This window comes from Phoxinus phoxinus (assembly GCF_949152265.1).
Source record: "Phoxinus phoxinus genome assembly, chromosome: 12".
Lineage (NCBI taxonomy): Eukaryota > Metazoa > Chordata > Actinopteri > Cypriniformes > Leuciscidae > Phoxinus > Phoxinus phoxinus.
Genome location: NC_136887.1, coordinates 13,029,591 through 13,055,604, shown reverse-complemented (window position 1 = coordinate 13,055,604; position 26,014 = coordinate 13,029,591). Strand labels below are relative to the sequence as shown.

General features: G+C 38.3%; 3 protein-coding genes across 7 annotated transcripts; all 3 read right to left on the bottom strand.

The window, feature by feature from the left end:
* Nucleotides 1-1,356: 1,356 nt before the first annotated feature.
* Nucleotides 1,357-3,132, bottom strand: LOC307008371 (ladderlectin-like). 3 transcript variants are annotated; one of them, XM_079631115.1, is made up of 6 exons: nt 2,994-3,132; nt 2,791-2,869; nt 2,488-2,594; nt 2,042-2,164; nt 1,756-1,873; nt 1,357-1,610 (listed from the first exon to the last, which is right to left on the bottom strand). In XM_079631115.1, exons 2-6 carry the CDS (start codon nt 2,849-2,851, stop codon nt 1,486-1,488), a joined length of 534 nt encoding a protein of 177 aa, XP_079487241.1. In that variant the 5' UTR covers nt 2,852-2,869; nt 2,994-3,132; the 3' UTR covers nt 1,357-1,485. The 3 variants fall into 3 exon arrangements, with proteins under 3 accessions (XP_079487241.1, XP_079487243.1, XP_079487242.1); XM_079631117.1 differs by having other exon boundaries at nt 2,488-2,570; nt 2,994-3,110; XM_079631116.1 differs by having other exon boundaries at nt 2,791-2,858; nt 2,994-3,068.
* A 2,318-nt stretch (nt 3,133-5,450) lies between these two features.
* On the bottom strand, nt 5,451-7,323 carry LOC307008466 (ladderlectin-like). Of its 2 annotated transcripts, none has more exons than XM_079631257.1 (6): nt 7,075-7,323; nt 6,872-6,950; nt 6,569-6,675; nt 6,120-6,242; nt 5,840-5,951; nt 5,451-5,693 (listed from the first exon to the last, which is right to left on the bottom strand). In XM_079631257.1, the coding sequence occupies exons 2-6, from the start codon at nt 6,930-6,932 to the stop codon at nt 5,581-5,583; spliced, it is 516 nt and encodes a 171-aa protein (XP_079487383.1). In that variant the 5' UTR covers nt 6,933-6,950; nt 7,075-7,323; the 3' UTR covers nt 5,451-5,580. The 2 variants fall into 2 exon arrangements, with proteins under 2 accessions (XP_079487383.1, XP_079487384.1); XM_079631258.1 differs by having other exon boundaries at nt 5,452-5,693; nt 6,872-6,939.
* Nucleotides 7,324-23,799: 16,476 nt separating this feature from the next.
* Nucleotides 23,800-25,660, bottom strand: LOC307008591 (ladderlectin-like). Of its 2 annotated transcripts, none has more exons than XM_079631530.1 (6): nt 25,409-25,660; nt 25,206-25,284; nt 24,903-24,985; nt 24,454-24,576; nt 24,174-24,285; nt 23,800-24,027 (listed from the first exon to the last, which is right to left on the bottom strand). In XM_079631530.1, exons 2-6 carry the CDS (start codon nt 25,264-25,266, stop codon nt 23,963-23,965), a joined length of 444 nt encoding a protein of 147 aa, XP_079487656.1. In that variant the 5' UTR covers nt 25,267-25,284; nt 25,409-25,660; the 3' UTR covers nt 23,800-23,962. The 2 variants fall into 2 exon arrangements, with proteins under 2 accessions (XP_079487656.1, XP_079487657.1); XM_079631531.1 differs by having other exon boundaries at nt 25,206-25,273; nt 25,409-25,623.
* Between the last annotated feature and the right edge of the window lie 354 nt (nt 25,661-26,014).

Here is a 26,014-nt window from a genome sequence, read left to right as displayed (position 1 = left end):
TGATAAATACAATTTATATAATATTTTCGCAATACCCACGTGAAAATCTTGTATCCCTGCTGATTTGGGGTTTAGAAGGCTATTTTATTGAGCCTGTGCAGATATGGTTTCTTCTTTGTCATTTATTTTTTACTTAAATTTGTTTTTGCGTCTAAACCCAGTTAAGTGGATTGTAGAAATAAATAACATGTTTTATGAAGAACAATCAGGCTACAGGTCAGGTTATTCCACAATGGATAATATTTTTATTTACAGTCAGTCGTTCAGAAATATATTACGAAGAGAAAAGGATGTACTGTATATTTATTGATTTCTCCAAAGCTTTTGATAGTGTCCAGCATATAGTCTCCTGTATTTTACACTCATTAGGAATGGTATTGGTGGAAGTTTTTGGTGTACTGAAATCATGTATTCTAAACTTAAATCATGTGTGAAAGGAATTGGTTTAACCGAGTATTTTGGATGTGCCATTGGTGTACGACAGGGCTGTATGGTGAGTCCTCTTTTATTCTTTTCCTAAACGAATATATAACTATGATAAAGGAAAACTGAAGGTATTCAGATTGAAAGTATCACAGAAGTGCAGACCTTGTTGTATGGATCTGCGTAAGAAATATCTGAGTAATCTCACACTTGGTAATGTTTGTGTTGATGGGTCACAGGTTTGTGAGTCAAAGCATGCATGGAGATTAGCGCTGTACATATATCATGGAATGAAAGAGCATCTGTCATGCTATTGTAACCTTGGAACTATGGGCCGAGAGACCATGCATTACTGAAATAAACCATTATAAAAAAATAAAATAAAAAGTTGATTGTAAATGTAATGTCATCTTATATTTTAGGTTCTCTTAACCTCTTCATATGGACTGGTCATGTTTTACCTGGTTTGATAATAAGGTGACCGACCCTATAGCTCAGAACCGGAGCGTTTAGCATTAGGGACCCCCAGGGGACTTCATGAAGCGGGAAGTAGGAGCGCCCAAGATCACAACCAACATTTTCTTTCCAAAAATACTCATAGGCCTACATTATACAGGTGACATTCAACACATACCAGAGAGTAACATGGTATTACCATGGGGTTTTAGACTTGAGCCAGAATACCATGTAAAGATCATGGTGAATTCCAGCATCATGATGCATATTTTATAAGACCGAAAACAAAGAGCCCTGGATGAAATCCAAATATGCTTACAATCCATTGTAGGAAACAAATGTCTTCTAGTGTTTGTCGATGGAGCCGCTGTGTGCCGCTTGCTTAAACCCCTTCCCTGATATCATTAAATGCCATTCTATGAACCATATCCTCAAAGCTTGCTATGCAATATACATTTGATTGTCCACAACGCATATGCTTTGATTCAATGCTTTTATTAATTTGAGGAGTGTTTCAGAGAAAATATTGAGAGATTAAGATTCAGAAGAGATTGGATTTCAGAAAAACGTTTTTGTAAAGATAAGAAAAAGTAAATGTAGTACAAATCAATCATGTCCAGCAGCAGCAGCAGCAAGAGCAGCAGCAGCAGGGTGACATATTATGATCTTGTCCAAAACACAAATATAGTTCAGTGAGGTTGAACAGGGTGTGTCGTTCCAGCAACGGTTAGCTGTAGGGGGAATCAGTTAATCTGATCATTACAGTGCTGTTAGAATCAGTTATGTTCAACAAGGCACTCGGTGAAATACAAATTAATCATTTAAAATTACCGTATGATATGAAATCATAATTGAAAAAAAGAAAAGTGCACTCACAGGTCCAGCTGATCTCCAAACAGTTCTCGGGACCACCAGAATTGTTAGGTTCTCCAGAGCACCAGTTGGTATAGGAATACACAGATCCAGATCCATCACTCCACAACCACTCTCCTTCCTAATAAGTGAAGAGAATGAACACAAAAAGTAACTACTGTAGTCAGACCTAAGCTAAGTTTAGCTTTGAAGTCAAACTATCTTTATTAGAAACTTTGCCTTTGATTAAAGCAGAAATGTCAGTTTAGACAAACAAATAGGTTTCTTTAGGGTACACAATTGAACTTACTTGTTCACCATCATGAGCACCAACCCAAGTTCTTGTGGAAGAAGGGAACAGACTCAGCAGGAAATCGTTCTCGGGTTTATCATGCACAGATGCGAGATTCGCACCAAGAGTTTGACAGTTTCTCTGAAAAGACAGATTTTGTTGTTACAAAGTCTGATCTTTTTTAGCAGAAAGCATAAATTACTTTAAACATTTTAGCAAGTTGCAAACAAAGTCTGCTCTAGGATTACTCTGTTGACCCAGTGTTAACCCACTCTTAAACCTAACCATACCATCAAACCTGTCCCTAACCTTACCCATATCCCACCTCAATAGCAGCAAAAGGGTTTACATCAACACAATACGCATGTATACGTATCAAATGTACCAAACTATTTATTTTCGATGTAGTTAAAGAGAGCTAATAACTTATTGTCCAAATAACTTTGTTGTAACTAATACATTACTTCTGCTGTGATCCAGCGAACCGACTGAGAGAAGTACTGGTAGCACCGGGGTCCATAACTTATCCATCCACGAGGGCATTTTACTAAATCAAGTGTGGATCCAGTACCTACATGTTATGGGGATTTTGTAATTTATACACAGCAAAAAAACATTTTTATTTTATGTAGCTTATTTCAAGTTTGTGAGATTCTATGCCAAAAAGGGTGTACTTTGACACTAAAAATCCTTCATTAATCATGCAAATATTAGTAAATGGAATCTTGTACATTCCCAAAATTAATTTAATTAAATGTTTTGGTTACCTCTTGCATTGCCCATGGAGAAGACAACGAAAAGCAGCAGGAGAGTCCTCAGCACTGCCATGATGATCCTGAAATGAATCTAAAAATGAATAAGCAGGTGAAGTTAAATGTCTGCACTCAAATGTTGCACACTGTGGATACATATCTTAGAGACAACGCAAATGTTATTCAGTGGGTTTCTGTTCCAATGCTACACAACTCACATTGCTTTTCAGATTGTTGCCTTCAGAATCTCAGAGGAAGTTTTGATGAAGCTCCAGAGAGAGCCCTGCGTTTATAGCCTACTTTACTTAGTGGGCCTGATTTATCAATCTAACGCAGATCCGAGCGCAGAAATCATCTTACGACAGGGTTCACGTGTGATTAATGAAACACTCGAATACAGCCAATCCCATCGGTCGAATGATCGGACGTTGATAAATGTTGCGGCTGAAAACAATCGTCATTTGAACATCACGGCGCTAAAAATTCACGATTTAGAAGTGTATCTTCTTCATTATCTTCACCTGGGATGTTCCCATGACAACGCAGCGCGCTGTCCATCAGCTGGTTTTAAGACGTCTTATGTTTGCTGTTTATAGGCTACAACTGTTGCAAATAAATATAGCCTACATTTTATTTATAAAAAAGTTTTTAAAATATGCGTTATATTATATATATATATAGGCCCCTATAGGCCTATGTGATAATGAATAAACACACAGACACACATTAGGCATAATTGTCAGATGTTAACTCATTAGTAAATTATCAGTTATACGTTTAACCTTCAGCCAAAACAGTCATTTGTACCTAATAAACTGTTTTAAGTGGTTCTTTGAAAATGGTTATTTAAAAAATATCAATACAGGGGTCCAAGCAGCACCAAAGGTCTTGGATTTGGCAGGCTGTAAGAAGCAACCAACATCTACTTGTTTTTGTATAAGCCTACACCAGAAAGTTACAATTCAACAAATTCAAATGTACCATTTTGAGCTGATGATATAGAGGCTATTTAGTAAAAAGTGGTTGTAGTTTCACTTCTAAAAACATTAGTTTAAACAGTTCATGCAAATGCAAAGTTTTTAAAGGTTAGAACGGCACATCATAAAAAATAAATGGCCTATAGTTATAGACTTTTTAGCTGTAAATTATGACATTTGAAATTGAAACCGTGACTGCAGCTGCAGATTTAGAACGTGTGTGTAAGTGTGACGTCACAGATTGAGCTTCATCTCTTCATGAGGGAAATAACTGGTACAACTTCTAAAAGCCCTGTCAAGAATTATTATTTTTTAAAAGATGGGATTTTTGCTGGACTTAGTTGATAAATACAATTTATATAATATTTTCGCAATACCCACGTGAAAATCTTGTATCCCTGCTGATTTGGGGTTTAGAAGGCTATTTTATTGAGCCTGTGCAGATATGGTTTCTTCTTTGTCATTTATTTTTTACTTAAATTTGTTTTTGCGTCTAAACCCAGTTAAGTGGATTGTAGAAATAAATAACATGTTTTATGAAGAACAATCAGGCTACAGGTCAGGTTATTCCACAATGGATAATATTTTTATTTACAGTCAGTCGTTCAGAAATATATTACGAAGAGAAAAGGATGTACTGTATATTTATTGATTTCTCCAAAGCTTTTGATAGTGTCCAGCATATAGTCTCCTGTATTTTACACTCATTAGGAATGGTATTGGTGGAAAAGTTTTTGGTGTACTGAAATCATGTATTCTAAACTTAAATCATGTGTGAAAGGAATTGGTTTAACCGAGTATTTTGGATGTGCCATTGGTGTACGACAGGGCTGTATGGTGAGTCCTCTTTTATTCTTTTCCTAAACGAATATATAACTATGATAAAGGAAAACTGAAGGTATTCAGATTGAAAGTATCACAGAAGTGCAGACCTTGTTGTATGGATCTGCGTAAGAAATATCTGAGTAATCTCACACTTGGTGATGTTTGTGTTGATGGGTCACAGGTTTGTGAGTCAAAGCATGCATGGAGATTAGCGCTGTACATATATCATGGAATGAAAGAGCATCTGTCATGCTATTGTAACCTTGGAACTATGGGCCGAGAGACCATGCATTACTGAAATAAACCATTATAAAAAAATAAAAAAAAAGTTGATTGTAAATTAAATGTCATCTTATATTTTAGGTTCTCTTAACCTCTTCATATGGACTGGTCATGTTTTACCTGGTTTGATAATAAGGTGACCGACCCTATAGCTCAGAACCGGAGCGTTTAGCATTAGGGACCCCCAGGGGACTTCATGAAGCGGGAAGTAGGAGCGCCCAAGATCACAACCAACATTTTCTTTCCAAAAATACTCATAGGCCTACATTATACAGGTGACATTCAACACATACCAGAGAGTAACATGGTATTACCATGGGGTTTTAGACTTGAGCCAGAATACCATGTAAAGATCACGGTGAATTCCAGCATCATGATGCATATTTTATAAGACCGAAAACAAAGAGCCCTGGATGAAATCCAAATATGCTTACAATCCATTGTAGGAAACAAATGTCTTCTAGTGTTTGTCGATGGAGCCGCTGTGTGCCGCTTGCTTAAACCCCTTCCCTGATATCATTAAATGCCATTCTATGAACCATATCCTCAAAGCTTGCTATGCAATATACATTTGATTGTCCACAACGCATATGCTTTGATTCAATGCTTTTATTAATTTGAGGAGTGTTTCAGAGAAAATATTGAGAGATTAAGATTCAGAAGAGATTGGATTTCAGAAAAACGTTTTTGTAAAGATAAGAAAAAGTAAATGTAGTACAAATCAATAAAGTCCTCCAGCAGCAGCAGCAGCAGGGTGACCAATTATGATCTCGTCCAAAACACAAATATAGTTCAGTGAGGTTGAACAGGGTGTGTCGTTCCAGCAACGGTTAGCTGTAGGGGGGAATCAGTTACTCTGATCATTACAGTGCTGTTAGAATCAGTTATGTTCAACAAGGCACTCGGTGAAATACAAATTAATCATTTAAAATTACCGTATGATATGAAATCATAATTGAAAAAAAGAAAAGTGCACTCACAGGTCCAGCTGATCTCCAAACAGTTCTCGGGACCACCAGAATTGTTAGGTTCTCCAGAGCACCAGTTGGTATAGGAATACACAGATCCATCACTCCACAACCACTCTCCTTCCTAATAAGTGAAGAGAATGAACACAAAAAGTAACTACTGTAGTCAGACCTAAGCTAAGTTTAGCTTTGAAGTCAAACTATCTTTATTAGAAACTTTGCCTTTGATTAAAGCAGAAATGTCAGTTTAGACAAACAAATAGGTTTCTTTAGGGAACACAATTGAACTTACTTGTTCACCATCATGAGCACCAACCCAAGTTCTTGTGGAAGAAGGGAACAGACTCAGCAGGAAATCGTTCTCGGGTTTATCATGCACAGATGCGAGATTCGCACCAAGAGTTTGACAGTTTCTCTGAAAAGACAGATTTTGTTGTTACAAAGTCTGATCTTTTTTAGCAGAAAGCATAAATTACTTTAAACAACATTTTAGCAAGTTGCAAACAAAGTCTGCTCTAGGATTACTCTGTTGACCCAGTGTTAACCCACTCTTAAACCTAACCATACCATCAAACCTGTCCCTAACCTTACCCATATCCCACCTCAATAGCAGCAAAAGGGTTTACATCAACACAATACGCATGTATACGTATCAAATGTACCAAACTATTTATTTTCGATGTAGTTAAAGAGAGCTAATAACTTATTGTCCAAATAACTTTGTTGTAACTAATACATTACTTCTGCTGTGATCCAGCGAACCGACTGAGAGAAGTACTGGTAGCACCGGGGTCCAAAACTTTTCCATCCACGAGGGCATTTTACTAAATCAAGTGTGGATCCTGTACCTACATGTTATGGGGATTTTGTAATTTATACACAGCAAAAAAAACATTTTTATTTTATGTAGCTTATTTCAAGTTTGTGTGATTCTCTGCCAAAAATGGTGTACTTTGACACTAAAAATCCTTCATTAATCATGCAAATATTAGTAAATGAATCTTGTACATTCCCAAAATTAATTTAATTAAATGTTTTGGTTACCTCTTGCATTCCCCATGGAGAAGACAACGAAAAGCAGCAGGAGAGTCCTCAGCACTGCCATGATGATCCTGAAATGAATCTAAAAATGAATAAGCAGGTGAAGTTAAATGTCTGCACTCAAATGTTGCACACTGTGGATACATATCTTAAAGACAACGTAAATGTTATTCAGTGGGTTTCTGTTCCAATGCTACACAACTCACATTGCTTTTCAGATTGTTGCCTTCAGAATCTCAGAGGAAGTTTTGATGAAGCTCCAGAGAGAGCCCTGCGTTTATAGCCTACTTTACTTAGTGGGCCTGATTTATCAATCTAACGCAGATCCGAGCGCAGAAATCATCTTACGACAGGGTTCACGTGTGATTCATGAAACACTCGAATACAGCCAATCCCATCGGTCGAATGATCGGACGTTGATAAATGTTGCGGCTGAAAACAATCGTCATTTGAATATCACGGCGCTAAAAATTCACGATTTAGAAGTGTAACTTCCTCATTATCTTCACCTGGGATGTTCCCATGACAACGCAGCACGCTGTCCATCAGCTGGTTTTAAGACGTCTTATTATTGCTGTTTATAGGCTACAACTGTTGCAAATAAATATAGCCTACATTTTATTTATAAAAAAGTTTTTAAAATATGCGTTATATATATATAGGCCCCTATAGGCCTATGTGATAATGAATAAACACACAGACACACATTAGGCATAATTGTCAGATGTTAACTCATTAGTAAATGATCAGTTATACGTTTAACCTTCAGCCAAAAAAGTAATTTGTACCTAATAAACTGTTTTAAGTGGTTCTTTGAAAATGGTTATTTAAAAAAATATCAATACAGGGGTCCAAGCAGCACCAAAGGTCTTGGATTTGGCAGGCTGTAAGAAGCAACCAACATCTACTTGTTTTTGTATAAGCCTACACCAGAAAGTTACAATTCAACAAATTCAAATGTACCATTTTGAGCTGATGATATAGGCTATTTATTAAAAAGTGGTTGTAGTTTCACTTCTAAAAACATTAGTTTAAACAGTTCATGCAAATGCAAAGTTTAAAACGGCACATCATAAAAAATAAATGGCCTATAGTTATAGACTTTTTAGCTGTAAATTATGACATTTGAAATTGAAACCGTGACTGCAGCTGCAGATTTAGAACGTGTGTGTAAGTGTGACGTCACAGATTGAGCTTCATCTCTTCATGAGGGAAATAACTGGTACAACTTCTAAAAGCCCTGTCAAGAATTATTATTTTTTAAAAGATGGGATTTTGCTGGACTTAGTTGATAAATACAATTTTAATAATATTTTCGCAATACCCACGTGAAAATCTTGTATCCCTGCTGATTTGGGGTTTAGAAGGCTATTTTATTGAGCCTCTGCAGATATGGTTTCTTCTTTGTCATTTATTTTTTACTTAAATTTGTGTTTGCGTCTAAACCCAGTTAAGTGGATTGTAGAAATAAATAACATGTTTTATGAAGAACAATCAGGCTACAGGTCAGGTTATTCCACAATGGATAATATTTTTATTTACAGTCAGTCGTTCAGAAATATATTACGAAGAGAAAAGGATGTACTGTATATTTATTGATTTCTCCAAAGCTTTTGATAGTGTCCAGCATATAGTCTCCTGTATTTTACACTCATTAGGAATGGTATTGGTGGAAAAGTTTTTGGTGTACTGAAATCATGTATTCTAAACTTAAATCATGTGTGAAAGGAATTGGTTCAACCGAGTATTTTGGATGTACCATTTGTAGGAGCCATATAACGGGAAAGTCATGTGACCAAATGATAAGGGGTGTGTCATTAATTAAGTGGGGTTAAAACACCTGTTGTGTGTGTGTTTGGATGGAAGAATGGGGGTGAGTGCTGGAGCACATATTTTGTTGACCGTGCAAACCTGAACAAAATAAAACAACATGCAAGCTTCAAAGAAAAAACGCGTCACATAAGTTATTCCTCCACTCAGCTCCTTAGCGGTCTTTGGATTGTTTTTATGTGCCGCTATAAGTTAGTCAACAAAATTGTTTGTTTGAGAACGTGAACGCATCGACTTTGGATTTAAGGAAAGGCTGTCGCGCTTTGACTGGACGGAAAGGAAGCGCAGCGCTGACCGACGGAGATTCGCCCCGCTCGATTGTTTTAATGAGAAGGATTATTGCACATTGGACTTTTAATGCAACAGGACAGACCTCTTTGGATATGTTTTCTGCTAACAATCACCGCACAATTGGACATTCAAATCAACAGGACCGACGTCTCCAGATACGTTCGCTGCCGTTGAACTGGTAGGACATTGTGTTGTTACGTCTTTGCTTGTGTTCGCGGATGATTTGAAATTGTTTGGCAGTTTGTAGTTTGGTTGCGATTGATGCAGCTTTGTTTGGCGTGTTTGATGAATCGTTGTTTAGACTGCTGGGCTTTTGCGAATCTTTTGGAGTTGTGAGACATATCCGATGATATACATGTGTTGTTTTGGATTGTGTTGGCTTGTTTTGGGAAGCGTCTAAGTGTGACGTATTTAGACGCGCTGAGGTGTGCGTGCTTCAATCATGAGTGAAATTGAAACGGGCACGGATGTCGAACCTGAACAGGACACATGTAAAAGAAAAGTTCAACTCACAGCAAAGGCTTTGGCTTATAAACTTGAGCAACTTCAGAAAGAACGAAAAAGAAATGTAAACGTGATTAAAAGTTCTATGCCAGCCATCAAAGAACTCCTGCTGAAAAATGAGAACGTTTCAGCCGTACAGTCTGAACTTGAAACTTTGGTGCAAACTTTTAAAGAGACCGTCAAGCTGCATGATTCAGTGATCCCATTATTGCCTATTGACGAGCAAATCAAACAAAATGAGTGGTTCTCAATAATTTATAAACACAGTGATGCATTTATAAAAGAGACAACACAATGGATCAATGGAATTGAGAAGTCAAGTGATGATAACCAGGATCAACAGTTGAAAACAGTTGAATGCCCTTCGAATGATTCAAAAAACCAGAATATGTCTCAAACTTCCATGCATAATAAAGATGATATAAACCCAAGTGACAGTATTTCTAATGTTGGAAGTAAAGGATCAAGTCAACGTAGTTCTTCCTCAATACGTTCAACTACATCAACAACTTCTTTGGCCCGCATTAAGGCAGAGGCCGATATTGCATCTTTGTTGGTTCGTCAAAATTTAATGAAGGAAAAACATGCAATTGAAGAAAAGGAACAGAACTTAAGGAAACAGAAAGAGGATTTTGAGTTGCGAATGGAAATTGCTGCAACTGCGGCAAAAGTGAAAGTGCTTAAAGGTTCTAGTGTGCATCGTGTCAAAAGTGATGTGACCCATCGGTCCGATGGAATGAATTCCTACTTCGATAAAGGACAACAGGCAACACAGACACTCAACGCTGATGCAAATTCTTTTACTCCAAGAGCTGAGACTCATCAAATTGTTTCTTCTAAGAATGGTGACAATGCAGGTGCCAAGGTGAGCAAGGGGAACATTTCTCACACGATTTATTCCCAGAACATCTCAAAGTTAAGTAGAACAACTCCGAGCGGTTACGTGAATGCCGGTCCAGGAAATAGGCCTACTGATCAAGTTCTCCATATTATGGATAAACAAAATGAAATCACATCTTTACTGATTCAACAACAGTGTTTGTCATCTTTGCCTAAAAGGGAAATTCAAGTGTTTGATGGAAACCCTCTGCATTATAATGCCTTCATGAAATCTTTTGAAAGTGGTGTGGAGCGTAAAACTGAAAGCCCTAGCGATCGCTTATATTTTCTTGAACAGTATACCCGGGGTCATCCAAAAGAGATTATAAAGAGTTGCCAACATATGCCTGCCGACCGTGGGTATTTAAGGGCCAAAGCTTTACTACAAGAGCATTTCGGTGACCAGTATATAATTGCATCTACCTATATGGAAAAGGCTCTTTCATGGGCAAATATCAAAAACGAAGACGTCAGAGCTTTACAGGATTATAGTCTGTTCCTAAGAAGCTGTTGTAACTCCATGGAAGATATTCAGTATTTTCATGAGTTGGATACTCCCTCCAATATGTTGACGGTAGTGAAGAAATTACCATACAAATTGAGGGAAAAATGGAGATCTGAAGTCTGTGAATTGCAGGAAGCTGTCAATCAACGGGCTACTTTCAGCAACATTGTTAACTTTGTTGAAAGACAAGTAAAAATAATGACGGATCCAGTTTTTGGAGACATACAAGATGGTCCAGCATTAACAGGAAGTACATTTTTCAACAAAGGCAAGTCTCAGTCTTCCCTTAAATTTAAAAGAAGCAGTTTTTGCTACTACCGTCACAGCAATGGAAAATAAATCAGAAATTGGAACCAACAAAAGGGAAATTGTTTCGCCCAGCACCAAGAGTTGTTTGTTTTGTAGATGTGGACATGCTTTGGAAACGTGCCCTCTATTGGAAAAGAGTCATGGTGTGAAGATTGCGTTCTTAAAGGAGAATGGCGTTTGTTTCGGCTTTATGTGCACTGGGCACATCAGTAGAGATTGTAGAAATCGCCTTTCATGTAAAGTGTGTAATCTTAAGCACCCAAGTATACTTCACTTCTACCCACGAGAAAAGGAGACTGATTCAAACCTCATCAGGAGACAAATGGACACTGTAATGGGCAGTGCTCCGGAATCCGTTGAGTCCAGTGGATTTATTGGGGCTGGTGAATTTGACTGTAAACTTTCCATAGTTCCGGTACAAGTGAAATCTAAAAAAGGAAATAAGACTGTGGTTACTTATGCTTTTCTGGATCAAGGTAGCACTGCAGTATTTTGTACACCTGCATTGATGAACAGACTTGGTCTTTCAGGTAAAAGGACTAATATTCTCTTGCGTACTATGGGACAGGAAAAAGTCACAACTACCCATGTTGTTTCTGGATTAGAGGTGGCCGGTTTGAACAAAGATGACTTTTGGGAATTGCCTGATGCCTATACACAAAATACTATGCCTGTGCACGGTGGAAACATCCCAAGACAAAAGGATTTGCAGGGATGGCCACATCTGAAACATGTGACTCTACCTGAAATTGACTCTGAGGTTGAATTGCTTATAGGAATCAACGCCCCAAGGGTTATGGAGCCAATTCAAGTGATCCGCAGTGTCAATAATGGACCATACGCAATTAAAACCAGGTTGGGATGGACCGTAAATGGTCCACTAAGAGGAGATGGTGGTCACCAGTCTGCCTTTGGGTATCCTGACGTTACAGTCAACAGGATTTCAGTTTCAAACTTGGGAGAGCTTTGGCAACAACAATTCAAGGTCGATTTTCCTGAGTGTAACAAAAACGAACAAGCCGGGTTTTCAAGAGAAGATCACAAGTTCATTGAGATGGTAACAGACTCATTACAGCTTGTAGATGGTCATTATTCTATCGGCTTACCTTTGAGGAAGAAAAATGTTCGTATGCCAGACAACAGGACAATTGCTGAACAGCGTGCTCTGAACCTAAAGAAAAGGTTGAAAAGGGATGTTTCATTTCATTCTGAATATTCTGTTTTCATGAAAGACCTTATTTCTAAAGGTTATGCAGAAAGAGTGCCAAGTGAGGACTTAAGACGTAACGACGGGAAGGTATGGTACATACCCCATCACGGCGTCTATCACCCACGAAAAGAAAAACTGCGGGTTGTATTCGATTGTGGTGCTACATTTCAAGGGATATCTTTGAATACCCAACTGTTACAGGGTCCAGATCTCACCAGTTCATTGATCGGAGTGATATCCAGATTCAGGAGGGAAAGAGTTGTGATCACAGCAGATGTCGAAGCCATGTTTCATCAGGTGAGGGTGCCAAAAGATGATGCAGATATGCTGAGATTTCTTTGGTGGCCTGATGGTGACCTTACTCGAGATATGGTTGAGTATCGTATGGTTGTGCATCTCTTCGGAGCTACTTCATCACCCAGTTGCGCAAATTTTGCCCTTAGAAGGTGTGCTGAAGACAACAAAGACTTCAGCAAGGAAGTAATCGATGCAGTCTTGCATTGTTTTTATGTGGACGACTGTCTGTTGTCAGTAAATTCAGAGGAAAAGGCTGTTTCTCTGTATCACGACCTTGTTGCTATTTGCGCGAAAGGAGGTTTTTCACTGACAAAATGGATCAGTAACAACCGAGATGTTCTGGCAAAAATTCCAGAGGAATTCAGAGCAAAAAATTTGAAGGATTTGGATTTGGACCAAGATATTTACTTCCAGTGGAAAGAGTCCTGGGAGTACAATGGTGCATACAATCTGATGCCTTCAAGTTTAAGATTGTGTTGCAGCAAAGACCTCTGACCAAAAGAGGGATCCTGGCTACCATGAGTTCTGTCTATGATCCTTTAGGAATCCTGTCTCCTGTGATTTTGTATGCAAAAAAGATCTTGCAAGACCTGTGCAGGAAGAAACTAGGCTGGGACGAAATTATTCCCGCTTCAAATGCTCAGGAGTGGATCAAGTGGTTGGACGGATTGCGTGAATTGGAAAGCTTCAAAATCGATAGATGCTTCAAACCAATGGGTTTCGGAGAGGTGAGCACAGCACAATTACACCACTTTTCCGACGCAAGTGAAGACGGTTATGGAGTAGTTTCTTATCTGGTTTTGCATAATGTTGACTCCCAAGCGCACATCGCCTTTGTAATGGGGAAAGCTAGAGTAGCTCCTTTGAAGCTAGTGTCTATCCCTCGAATGGAACTAACTGCTGCAACATTGGCAAGTCGAATGGATTCATTGTGGCGATTAGAACTGTGCATGGACCTTCAAGACTCCGTCTTCTGGACTGACAGTACTTCTGTACTTCTATATATCAAAAACGAGGTCTCTAGGTACCGAACTTTTGTTGCCAACAGAGTTTCGGAAATCCTTAAAGGACAAGTTCGGTATTTTACACTTAAAGCCCTATTTACAGATCGTATCTGATGAAATAGAACGGTTAAGTTTAAAATTTGGACACATGTTCCAGTCCCGAGAATTTTGGGTTTATTTCGCTTCCCCCCCACACCCCCACAATGGTTGTCTATGGCCACTGGAAGATTCCTTCCTAAAACACATTCAACTTTCGTTTACAAAGACGTGAAACTCATCGAGTGGTCAGGGGTGTTCACTGATACGGGCCCAAAAAAAATCGCTGAAAAAGATGCATTCCAACAGGTTTTATCGTAGTTTTTGTCCACCTCCATTGACTTGTATTGAATGTGCTGTGTGAGGTACGGTATTCCTCCGCCGCTTCTTCTTCTGCTTCTTCTGTGTATTAAATGAAATGCCAGCGGTTTGCTTGCAATCGGCAAAGGTGCATTATCGCCACCAACTGGTGTCTATTATTCAAGCTCTCAACGGAAGAATCTGGGTGTGACGCGTTTGGCAAAATAGGTCCACAAACGCTAAATAAAACTAAAATTCTCGGGACAGGAGCATGTGTCCAAATTTTAATCTTAACCGTTCTATTTCATCAGATACGATCTGTAAACAGGGCTTTAAGTGTAAAATACCGAACTTGTCCTTTAAGGTGTCTCGATCATCACAATGGCGGTACGTGAACACAGCAATAAATCCAGCAGATATAGCTTCTAGAGGGTTGAAAGTGGAATCATTCCTGAAGGACAAGAATTGGGTGCTTGGACCTCAGTTTCTTCTTTTGCCTGAACAGGAGTGGCCAGTTAATCCTATTGACCTGGGGGAATGTTCACCAGATGATCCAGAGATAAAAGCAAGTGTCACAGTCAGTGCTGTACAAATAGAAGAAAATATGGACGTTACAACATACTTCATCCAGTATTTCTCCTCTTGGACCCGTTTGAAGAGGTCAGTGGCTTGGATCCTCAGGTTTAAGCAATTACTCTTCAATCTAAGTCAGAAGAGGAAATCACTGAGAATGTCATTAATTCAATCTAGCATGGATGAAAACCAACTAAAACAACATTTGAAAGAGGAAATGGAGAAAATCAAGGCACAATGTGACAGAAGTGAGCTTTCTGTGGTAGAGCTAAAGAAAGCTGAATTAGGGGTAATTCGTTACTGCCAAAGAAAAAGATACTCTGATGAACTCTCAAGTTTGCAAAATGGAGAAAATGTGAAAAAGACCAGTCACATTTATAAGCTCAATCCTATCCTTGAAGATGGTGTTTTAAGAGTCGGCGGACGTTTGAGTAGGGCAGTTATGCCTGAAGAGACAAAACATCCCGCTATACTTGCTAAGGATTTTCACATCTCAGACATCATTCTTAAACGTATACATCAAGAGGTGTGTCATGGTGGTCGAAACTATATGCTATCAAGGTTGCATCAGAGGTACTGGATACCGGGCGCCAGTATAGCTATAAGGAAGATATTGTCAAAGTGTGTGATCTGCAAGCGTTTGCAAGCAGCTCCAGGGCATCAACAGATGGCAAACCTACCCCTGAATAGAGTTTCTCCAGATAAACCTCCATTTACGTACGTCGGAGTTGACTGTTTTGGACCCTTTGAAATTAAGAGCAGGAGAAGTATTGTGAAGAGATACGGAGTTCTCTTCACATGTTTAGCCATTCGTGCTATTCATATTGAAGTGGTACAATCATTGAATACCGATTCCTTTATTAATGCACTGCGACGATTTATCGCAAGACGTGGACAAGTCTTGGAAATGCGATCTGACAATGGTACAAATTTTCATGGAGCGGAACGCGAGTTAAGGCAAGCTATTGAATGCTGGAACCAATCTCAGATCAACAACATGCTTTTGCAGAAGGGAATAAAGTGGATTTTTAATCCCCCAACTGGCTCACATCACGGAGGCATATGGGAAAGAATGATAAGGTCCATAAGGAAAGTACTTAATGCCACCTTAAGAACACAAAACCTTGATGAAGAAGGTCTTCATACAGTTCTATGTGAAGCTGAAGCAATTATAAATGGACGTCCCATCACTAAGGAATCTGCCGACATCAATGATTTGGAAGCACTGACACCCAATAATTTGCTGCTGTTAAAGACTACCCCATCATTGCCACCAGGGATCTTTCAAAAGGAGGATGTATATGCTCGTCGTCGATGGAAACAGGTGCAATATATATCAGACCTGTTCTGGAAACGATGGACAAAGGAGTACTTGCCTCAACTGCAAGAGCGGCAAAAATGGTCAGCTCCATCTCGCAACTTCGTTCCAGGTGATATTGTGATTTTGGTTGATGACTCAGCACCACGTAATTCATGGATAACTGGAAAAGTGATTCAGACATTTCCAGATAATCAAGGCTTTGTTTGTCAAGTGAGACTTAAGACCAAGACAAACTGTTTGATTAGACCAGTGACAAAAATCTGCCTTCTACAAGAGGCAGATATTTGACGTTTTCCTTGAAAGAGAATGACTTTTTTAACACCGGCATGAACTTATTACACGCATCACATTGACACACCACATACTTCTCACTTTACATCGATGATACATTCACTCCGTGCTGACACTGTGTTACGGACTTTACAAGGACTCAGTACTGAAGAATCGACGTATTGTAAATGTGCAAACATTTATGATTGATGTAAAAAAAATGATTTTTTTGTATTTTGAGATCTTGTATTTATAAATGTCTCCTATATTTAATATAATTATCGATTTATAATAATTAGGGGCTGGTATGTAGGAGCCATATAACGGGAAAGTCATGTGACCAAATGATAAGGGGTGTGTCATTAATTAAGTGGGGTTAAAACACCTGTTGTGTGTGTGTTTGGATGGAAGAATGGGGGTGAGTGCTGGAGCACATATTTTGTTGACCGTGCAAACCTGAACAAAATAAAACAACATGCAAGCTTCAAAGAAAAAACGCATCACATAAGTTATTCCTCCACTCAGCTCCTTAGCGGTCTTTGGATTGTTTTTATGTGCCGCTATACAATTGGTGTACGACAGGGCTGTATGGTGAGTCCTCTTTTATTCTTTTCCTAAACGATTATATAACTATGATAAAGGAAAACTGAAGGTATTCAGATTGAAAGTATCACAGAAGTGCAGACCTTGTTGTATGGATCTGCGTAAGAAATATCGGAGTAATCTCACACTTGGTGATGTTTGTGTTGATGGGTCATAGGTTTGTGAGTCAAAGCATGCATGGAGATTAGCGCTGTACATTATCATGGAATGAAAGAGCATCTGTCATGCTATTGTAACTATGGGCCGAGAGTCCATGCATTACTGAAATAAACCATTATAAAAAAGAAAAAAAAGTTGATTGTAAATTTAATGCCATCTTATATTTTAGGTTCTCTTAACCTCTTCATATGGACTGGTCATGTTTTACCTGGTTTGATAATAAGGTGACCGACCCTATAGCTCAGAACCGGAGCGTTTAGCATTAGGGACCCCCAGGGGACTTCATGAAGCGGGAAGTAGGGGGCGCCCAAGATCACAACCAACATTTTCTTTCCAAAAATACTCATAGGCCTACATTATACAGGTGACATTCAACACATACCAGAGAGTAACATGGTATTACCATGGGGTTTTAGACTTGAGCCAGAATACCATGTAAAGATCATGGTGAATTCCAGCATCACAATGCATATTTTATAAGACCGAAAACAAAGAGCCCTGGATGAAATCCAAATATGCTTACGATCCATTGTAGGAAACAAATGTCTTCTAGTGTTTGTCGATGAAGCCGCTGTGTGCCGCTTGCTTAAACCCCTTCCCTGATATCATTAAATGCCATTCTATGAACCATATCCTCAAAGCTTGCTATGCAATATACATTTGATTGTCCACAACGCATATGCTTTGATTCAATGCTTTTATTAATTTGAGGAGTGTTTCAGAGAAAATATTGAGAGATTAAGATTCAGAAGAGATTGGATTTCAGAAAAACGTTTTTGTAAAGATAAGAAAAAGTAAATGTAGTACAAATCAATCATGTTCAGCAGGGTGACCAATTATGATCTCGTCCAAAACACAAATATAGTTCAGTGAGGTTGAACAGGGTGCGTCGTTCCAGCAACGGTTCGCTGTAGGGGGGAATCAGTTACTCTGATCATTACAGTGCTGTTAGAATCAGTTATGTTCAACAAGGCACTCGGTGAAATACAAATTAATCATTTAACATTACCGTATGATATGAAATCATAATTGAAAAAAAAGAAAAGTGCACTCACAGGTCCAGCTGATCTCCAAACAGTTCTCGGGACCACCAGAATTGTTAGGTTCTCCAGAGCACCAGTTGGTATAGGAATACACAGATCCATCACTCCACAACCACTCTCCGTCCTAATAAGTGAAGAGAATGAACACAAAAAGTAACTACTGTAGTCAGACCTAAGCTAAGTTTAGCTTTGAAGTCAAACTATCTTTATTAGAAACTTTGCCTTTGATTAAAGCAGAAATGTCAGTTTAGACAAACAAATAGGTTTCTTTAGGGAACACAATTGAACTTACTTGTTCACCATCATGAGCACCAACCCAAGTTCTTGTGGAAGAAGGGAACAGACTCAGCAGGAAATCGTTCTCGGGTTTATCATGCACAGATGCGAGATTCGCACCAAGAGTTTGACATTCTCTCTGAAAAGACAGATTTTGTTGTTACAAAGTCTAATCTTTTTTAGCAGAAAGCATAAATTACTTTAAACAACATTTTAGCAAGTTGCAAACAAAGTCTTCTCTAGGATTACTCTGTTGACCCAGTGTTAACCCACTCTTAAACCTAACCATACCCTCAAACCTGTCCCTAACCTTACCCATATCCCACCTCAATAGCAGCAAAAGGGTTTACATCAACACAATACGCATGTATACGTCAAGTCAAGTCAAGTCATCTTTATTTATATAGCGCTTTTTACAATACAGATTGTATCAAAGCAGCTTCACAGTTATAACATGAAAATACAAAAAAAAAATTGAAAATAATTGAATATTAAATGTCCCCAACTAAGCAAGCCAGAAGGTAAGGCAACAGCGGCAAGGAACCAAAACTCCATCAGGTGACAGAAGGGAGAAAAAAACCTTGGGAGAACCCAGGCTCAGTCGGGGGCCAGTTCTCCTCTGGCCAATGAGTGAACTGTGTATAAAGTTCAGAATGGATCAGAGTATTTGTCCAGTTCCGGTTGGTTGGAGTCGGAGTGGAGAGGAGGAGAGACTGGTTGACACTTCAGGTCAGCGGCGTCGTCGTGTCCTGGCGCTGGTCCTTCATCAGATCTGGATACGGCCTGGTTCCGGTGGACAGCAGTAAACCTCGGGATAGACAGAGAGACTAATATTAGCGTAGACGCCATCCTTCTTATGATGTACCAAGTACATCAGGATTTACGGGAAGTGTTCCCGGTCCCGGCTGTTCTAAACTATGAAGCCTAATTATAAGTCTATAATGTGTTATGTGTATGCTAGGCCGAAGAGATGTGTTTTTAGTCTAGATTTGAACTGACAGAGTGTGTCTGCTTCCCGGACAATGTTAGGAAGACTGTTCCAAAGTTTTGGTGCTAAGTAGGAAAATGATCTACCGCCAGCAGTCGATTTTGAAATTCTAGGTATTATTAACTGGCCGGAATTTTGAGATCGCAGTAGACGTGAAGGACTATAATGCGTTAAGAGCTCACTCAAGTACTGCGGAGCTAAACCATTTAGTGCTTTGTAAGTGATCAGCAATATTTTAAAATTTATACGATGTTTAATAGGCAGCCAATGCAGTGTTGACAGAACGGGGCTAATATGGTCATACTTCCTGGTTCTAGTAAGAACTCGAGCTGCTGCGTTTTGAACTAGCTGTAGTTTGTTTGTTAAGCGTGCAGGGCAACCACCCAGTAGAGCATTACAATAATCTAGCCTTGAGGTCATAAACGCATGAACTAATTGTTCTGCATTATTCATTGAGAGCATATGACGTAATTTAGATATATTTTTAAGATGGAAGAAAGCGGTTTTACAGATACTAGACACATGACTTTCAAATGAAAGATTGGTATCAAAGAGCACACCCAGGTTCCTAACCTACGTATCAAATGTACCAAACTATTTATGTCGATGTAGTTAAAGAGAGCTAATAACTTATTGTCCAAATAACTTTGTTGTAACTAATACATTACTTCTGCTGTGATCCAGCGAACCGACTGAGAGAAGTACTGGTAGCACCGGGGTCCAAAACGTTTCCATCCACGAGGGCATTTTACTAAATCAAGTGCGGATCCAGTACATACATGTTATGGGGATTTCATAATTTATACACAGCAAAAATTTTTTTATTTTATGTAGCTTATTTCAAGTTTGTGAGATTCTATGCCAAAAATGGTGTAGGCTCCTTTGACACTAAAAATCCTTCATTAATCATGCAAATATTAGTAAATGGAATCTTGTACATTCCCAAAATTAATTTAATTAAATGTTTTGGTTACCTCTTGCATTGCCCATGGAGAAGACAACGAAAAGCAGCAGGAGAGTCCTCAGCACTGCCATGATGAACCTGAAATGAATCTAAAAATGAATAAGCAGGTGAACTTAAATGTCTGCACTCAAATGTTGCACACTGTGGATACATATCTTAAAGACAACGTAAATGTTATTCAGTGGGTTTCTGTTCCAATGCCACACAACTCACATTGCTTTTCAGATTGTTGCCTTCAGAATCTCAGAGGAAGTTTTGATGAAGCTCCAGAGAGAGCCCTGCGTTTATAGCCTGCTACTTTACTTAGTGGGCCTGATTTATCAATCTAACATCCGAGCGCAGAAATCATCTTCGACAGGGTTCACGTGTGATTAATGAAACACTCGAATACAGCCAATCCCATCGGTCGAATGATCGGACGTTGATAAATGTTGCGGCTGAAAACAATCGTCATTTGAATATCACGGCGCGAAAAATTCACGATTTAGAAGTGTAACTTCCTCATTATCTTCACGTGGGATGTTCCCATGACAACGCAGCACGCTGTCCATCAGCTGGTTTTAAGACAGAAATGTCTTATTATTGCTGTTTATACAATTGTTGCAAATAAATATAGCCTACATTTTATTTATAAAAAGTTTTTTAAAATATGCGTTATATATATATAGGCCCCTATAGGCCTATGTGTGTGTGTGAGAGAGAGAGAGAGAGTGTAAGCCTACTTCTCTGCTCTTGAATCTTGCAACAACATGACAAAAATGTGTGCATTATCTGGCACATTTACATGATGGAGTTAAGTGCTCATGTTATTAACCCGCGCTTCAACTTTCCAGGTTGCGTCAAAGAGATACTGTCACGTTTGGTTTTGGCTTTTGTTTCATGTCTTTTATTTTGTAGTTTGTTGGTTTCCTGTTTCCTAGTCATGTGAGCGTGTCTTGTGTTTCCCTACTAGTAGTCTAATGTGTAATGATTCTCATGTGTTATTCTGTTCATGTGTCCTGTTTTCTCATTGGTTCATTGTTTGATTGTTCTCAGGTGTTCCTTGTTTAGTGATTAGTGTGTGTATATTCAGCCCTCTTGTTCCCATTGTTCCTTATCATGTATTGATGATGTAATCTGATGTTATGGAGTGTTCTCAAGTCTATTCATGTTTATATTTATGTCTATGCTAGCCTATGTTTTCAGTCAAGTTTACGTCTTGTTTAATTCACCTTGGTTTTATCATATAAACTTTACATGGGTTCTTACTGCATCTCGCCTTCAGTGGACTTCTGTTACACTGTGTTGTCCCACTAAAATATTACAGATACATCCTTCTTTGATGTTGGAGATTACTTTATTCTGACCTGAGAAAAAATAAAGTAAAAATTGTTCTGGGGGGTATTCCAGACAGCAGGTTATGTGACATATCTGGCTATGTTTAAGTAACCGAATAACCTCAACTTTTGGTTCTTAAACGGAAGTATCTTTCAGGGTATGTAGCCGTAGCAAGCTTATATCAGCTAATATTTCTTTATTATTGTGTTTGTATGATAGAGATCATTAAAGGTACCATTAATATAAATAATATATAGCTGAATAGGGGTTTATGACTTATGACTAGGCTGATGAATAAACACAGACACACATTAGGCATAATTGTCAGATGTTAACTCATTAGTAAATGATCAGTTATACGTTTAACCTTCAGCCAAAAAAGTCCTTTGTACCTAATAATCTGTTTTAAGTGGTTCTTTGAAAATGGTTATTTAAAAAAATATTAATACAGGGGTACAAGCAGCACCAAAGGTCTTGGATTTGGCAGGCTGTAAGAAGCAACCAACATCTACTTGTTTTTGTATAAGCCTACACCAGAAAGTTACAATTCAACAAATTCAAATGGACCATTTTGAGCTGATGATATAGGCTATTTATTAAAAAGTGGTTGTAGTTTCACTTCTAAAAACATTAGTTTAAACAGTTCATGCAAATGCAAAGTTTTAAAGGCTAGAACGGCACATCATAAAAAATAAATGGCCTATAGTTATAGACTTTTTAGCTGTAAATTATGACATTTGAAATTGAAACCGTGACTGCAGCTGCAGATTTAGAACGTGTGTGTAAGTGTGACGTCACAGATTGAGCTTCATCTCTTCATGAGGGAAATAACTGGTACAACTTCTAAAAGCCCGGTCAAGAATGATTATTTTTTAAAAGATGGGATTTTGCTGGACTTAGTTGATAAATACAATTTATATAATATTTTTGCAATACCCACGTGAAAATCTTGTATCCCTGCTGATTTGTGGTTTAGAAGGCTATTTTACTGAGCCTCTGCAGATATGGTTTCTTCTTTGTCATTTATTTTTTACTTAAATTTGTTTTTGCGTCTAAACCCAGTTAAGTGGATTGTAGAAAATAACATGTTTTATGAAGAACAATCAGGCTACAGGTCAGGTTATTCCACAATAGATAATATTTTTATTCAACAGTCAGTCGTTCAGAAATATATTACGAAGAGAAAAGGATGTACTGTATATTTATTGATTTCTCCAAAGCTTTTGATAGTGTCCAGCATATAGTCTCCTGTATTTTACACTCATTAGGAATGGTATTGGTGGAAGTTTTTGGTGTACTGAAATCATGTATTCTAAACTTAAATCATGTGTGAAAGGAATTGGTTCAACCGAGTATTTTGGATGTGCCATTGGTGTACGACAGGGCTGTATGGTGAGTCCTCTTTTATTCTTTTCCTAAACGATTATATAACTATGATAAAGGAAAACTGAAGGTATTCAGATTGAAAGTATCACAGAAGTGCAGACCTTGCTGTATGGATCTGCGTAAGAAATATCGGAGTAATCTCACACTTGGTGATGTTTGTGTTGATGGGTCACAGGTTTGTGAGTCAAAGCATGCATGGAGATTAGCGCTGTACATATATCATGGAATGAAAGAGCATCTGTCATGCTATTGTAACCTTGGAACTATGGGCCGAGAGTCCATGCATTACTGAAATAAACCATTATATAAAAGAAAAAAAAGTTGATTGTAAATTTAATGCCATCTTATATTTTAGGTTCTCTTAACCTCTTCATATGGACTGGTCATGTTTTACCTGGTTTGATAATAAGGTGACCGACCCTATAGCTCAGAACCGGGGCGTTTAGCATTAGGGACCCCCAGGGGACTTCATGAAGCGGGAAGTAGGGGGCGCCCAAGATCACAACCAACATTTTCTTTCCAAAAATACTCATAGGCCTACATTATACAGGTGACATTCAACACATACCAGAGAGTAACATGGTATTACCATGGGGTTTTAGACTTGAGCCAGAATACCATGAAAAGATCATGGTGAATTCCAGCATCACGATGCATATTTTATAAGACCGAAAACAAAGAGCCCTGGATGAAATCCAAATATACTTACAATCCATTGTAGGAAACGAATGTCTTCTAGTGTTTGTCGATGAAGCCGCTGTGTGCCGCTTGCTTAAACCCCTTCCCTGATATCATTAAATGCCATTCTATGAACCATATCCTCAAAGCTTGCTATGCAATATACATTTGATTGTCCACAACGCATATGCTTCGATTCAATGCTTTTATTAATTTGAGGAGTGTTTCAGAGAAAATATTGAGCGATTAAGATTCAGAAGAGATTGGATTTCAGAAAAACGTTTTTGTAAAGATAAGAAAAAGTAAATGTAGTACAAATCAATTATGTTCAGCAGGGTGACCAATTATGATCTAGTCCAAAACACAAATATAGTTCAGTGAGGTTGAACAGGGTGCGTCGTTCCAGCAACGGTTCGCTGTAGGGGGGAATCAGTTACTCTGATCATTACAGTGCTGTTAGAATCAGTTATGTTCAACAAGGCACTCGGTGAAATACAAATTAATCATTTAAAATTACCGTATGATATGAAATCATAATTGAAAAAAAGAAAAGTGCACTCACAGGTCCAGCTGATCTCCAAACAGTTCTCGGGACCACCAGAATTGTTAGGTTCTCCAGAGCACCAGTTGGTATAGGAATACACAGATCCATCACTCCACAACCACTCTCCGTCCTAATAAGTGAAGAGAATGAACACAAAAAGTAACTACTGTAGTCAGACTTAAGCTAAGTTTAGCTTTGAAGTCAAACTATCTTTATTAGAAACTTTGCCTTTGAATAAAGCAGAAATGTCAGTTTAGACAAACAAATAGGTTTCTTTAGGGAACACAATTGAACTTACTTGTTCACCATCATGAGCACCAACCCAAGTTCTTGTGGAAGAAGGGAACAGACTCAGCAGGAAATTGTTCTCTGGTTTATCATGCACAGATGCGAGATTCGCACCAAGAGTTTGACATTCTCTCTGAAAAGACAGATTTTGTTGTTACAAAGTCTAATCTTTTTTAGCAGAAAGCATAAATTACTTTAAACAGCATTTTAGCAAGTTGCAAACAAAGTCTGCTCTAGGATTACTCTGTTGACCCAGTGTTAACCCACTCTTAAACCTAACCATACCATCAAACCTGTCCCTAACCTTACCCATATCCCACCTCAATAGCAGCAAAAGGGTTTACATCAACACAATACGCATGTATACGTATCAAATGTACCAAACTATTTATTTTCGATGTAGTTAAAGAGAGCTAATAACTTATTGTCCAAATAACTTTGTTGTAACTAATACATTACTTCTGCTGTGATCCAGCGAACCGACTGAGAGAAGTACTGGTAGCACCGGGGTCCATAACTTATCCATCCACGAGGGCATTTTACTAAATCAAGTGTGGATCCAGAACATACATGTTATGGGGATTTCGTAATTTATACACAGCAAAAAAACATTTTTATTTTATGTAGCTTATTTCAAGTTTGTGAGATTCTATGCCAAAAATGGTGTACTTTGACACTAAAAATCCTTCATTAATCATGCAAATATTAGTAAATGGAATCTTGTACATTCCCAAAATTAATTTAATTAAATGTTTTGGTTACCTCTTGCATTGCCTATGGAGAAGACAACAAAAAGCAGCAGGAGAGTCCTCAGCACTGCCATGATGATCCTGAAATGAATCTAAAAATGAATAAGCAGGTGAAGTTAAATGTCTGCACTCAAATGTTGCACACTGTGGATACATATCTTAAAGACAACGCAAATGTTATTCAGTGGGTTTCTGTTCCAATGCTACACAACTCACATTGCTTTTCAGATTGTTGCCTTCAGAATCTCAGAGGAAGTTTTGATGAAGCTTCAGAGAGAGCCCTGCGTTTATAGTCTACTTTACTTAGTGGGCCTGATTTATCAATCTAACGCAGATCCGAGCGCAGAAATCATCTTACGACAGGGTTCACGTGTGATTAATGAAACACTCGAATACAGCCAATCCCATCGGTCGAATGATCGGACGTTGATAAATGTTGCGGCTGAAAACAATCGTCATTTGAACATCACGGCGCTAAAAATTCACGATTTAGAAGTGTAACTTCCTCATTATCTTCACCTGGGATGTTCCCATGACAACGCAGCACGCTGTCCATCAGCTGGTTTTAAGACGTCTTATTATTGCTGTTTATAGGCTACAACTGTTGCAAATAAATATAGCCTACATTTTATTTATAAAAAAGTTTTTAAAATATGCGTTATATATATATATAGGCCCAGGCCTATGTGATAATGAATAAACACACAGACACACATTAGGCATAATTGTCAGATGTTAACTCATTAGTAAATGATCAGTTATACGTTTAACCTTCAGCCAAAAAAAGTCATTTGTACCTAATAAACTGTTTTAAGTGGTTCT

Excerpts from the sequence above, each read along its gene's own strand:
- LOC307008466 (XM_079631258.1), bottom strand. Across the intron at positions 6,676-6,871 it reads CTCCATGGGGAATGCAAGAG|GTACAGGATCCACACTTGAT; the intron begins GTAACCAAAACA and ends CATAACATGTAG. Across the intron at positions 6,243-6,568 it reads TTCGCTGGATCACAGCAGAA|AGAAACTGTCAAACTCTTGG; the intron begins GTAATGTATTAG and ends CTGTCTTTTCAG.
- LOC307008371 (XM_079631116.1), bottom strand. Across the intron at positions 1,874-2,041 it reads GTGCTCATGATGGTGAACAA|GAAGGAGAGTGGTTGTGGAG; the intron begins GTAAGTTCAATT and ends TTCACTTATTAG. Across the intron at positions 1,611-1,755 it reads TTTGGAGATCAGCTGGACCT|CTAACCGTTGCTGGAACGAC; the intron begins GTGAGTGCACTT and ends TTCCCCCTACAG.
- LOC307008591 (XM_079631531.1), bottom strand. Across the intron at positions 24,986-25,205 it reads CTCCATAGGCAATGCAAGAG|TAAAATGCCCTCGTGGATGG; the intron begins GTAACCAAAACA and ends CACTTGATTTAG. Across the intron at positions 24,286-24,453 it reads GTGCTCATGATGGTGAACAA|GACGGAGAGTGGTTGTGGAG; the intron begins GTAAGTTCAATT and ends TTCACTTATTAG.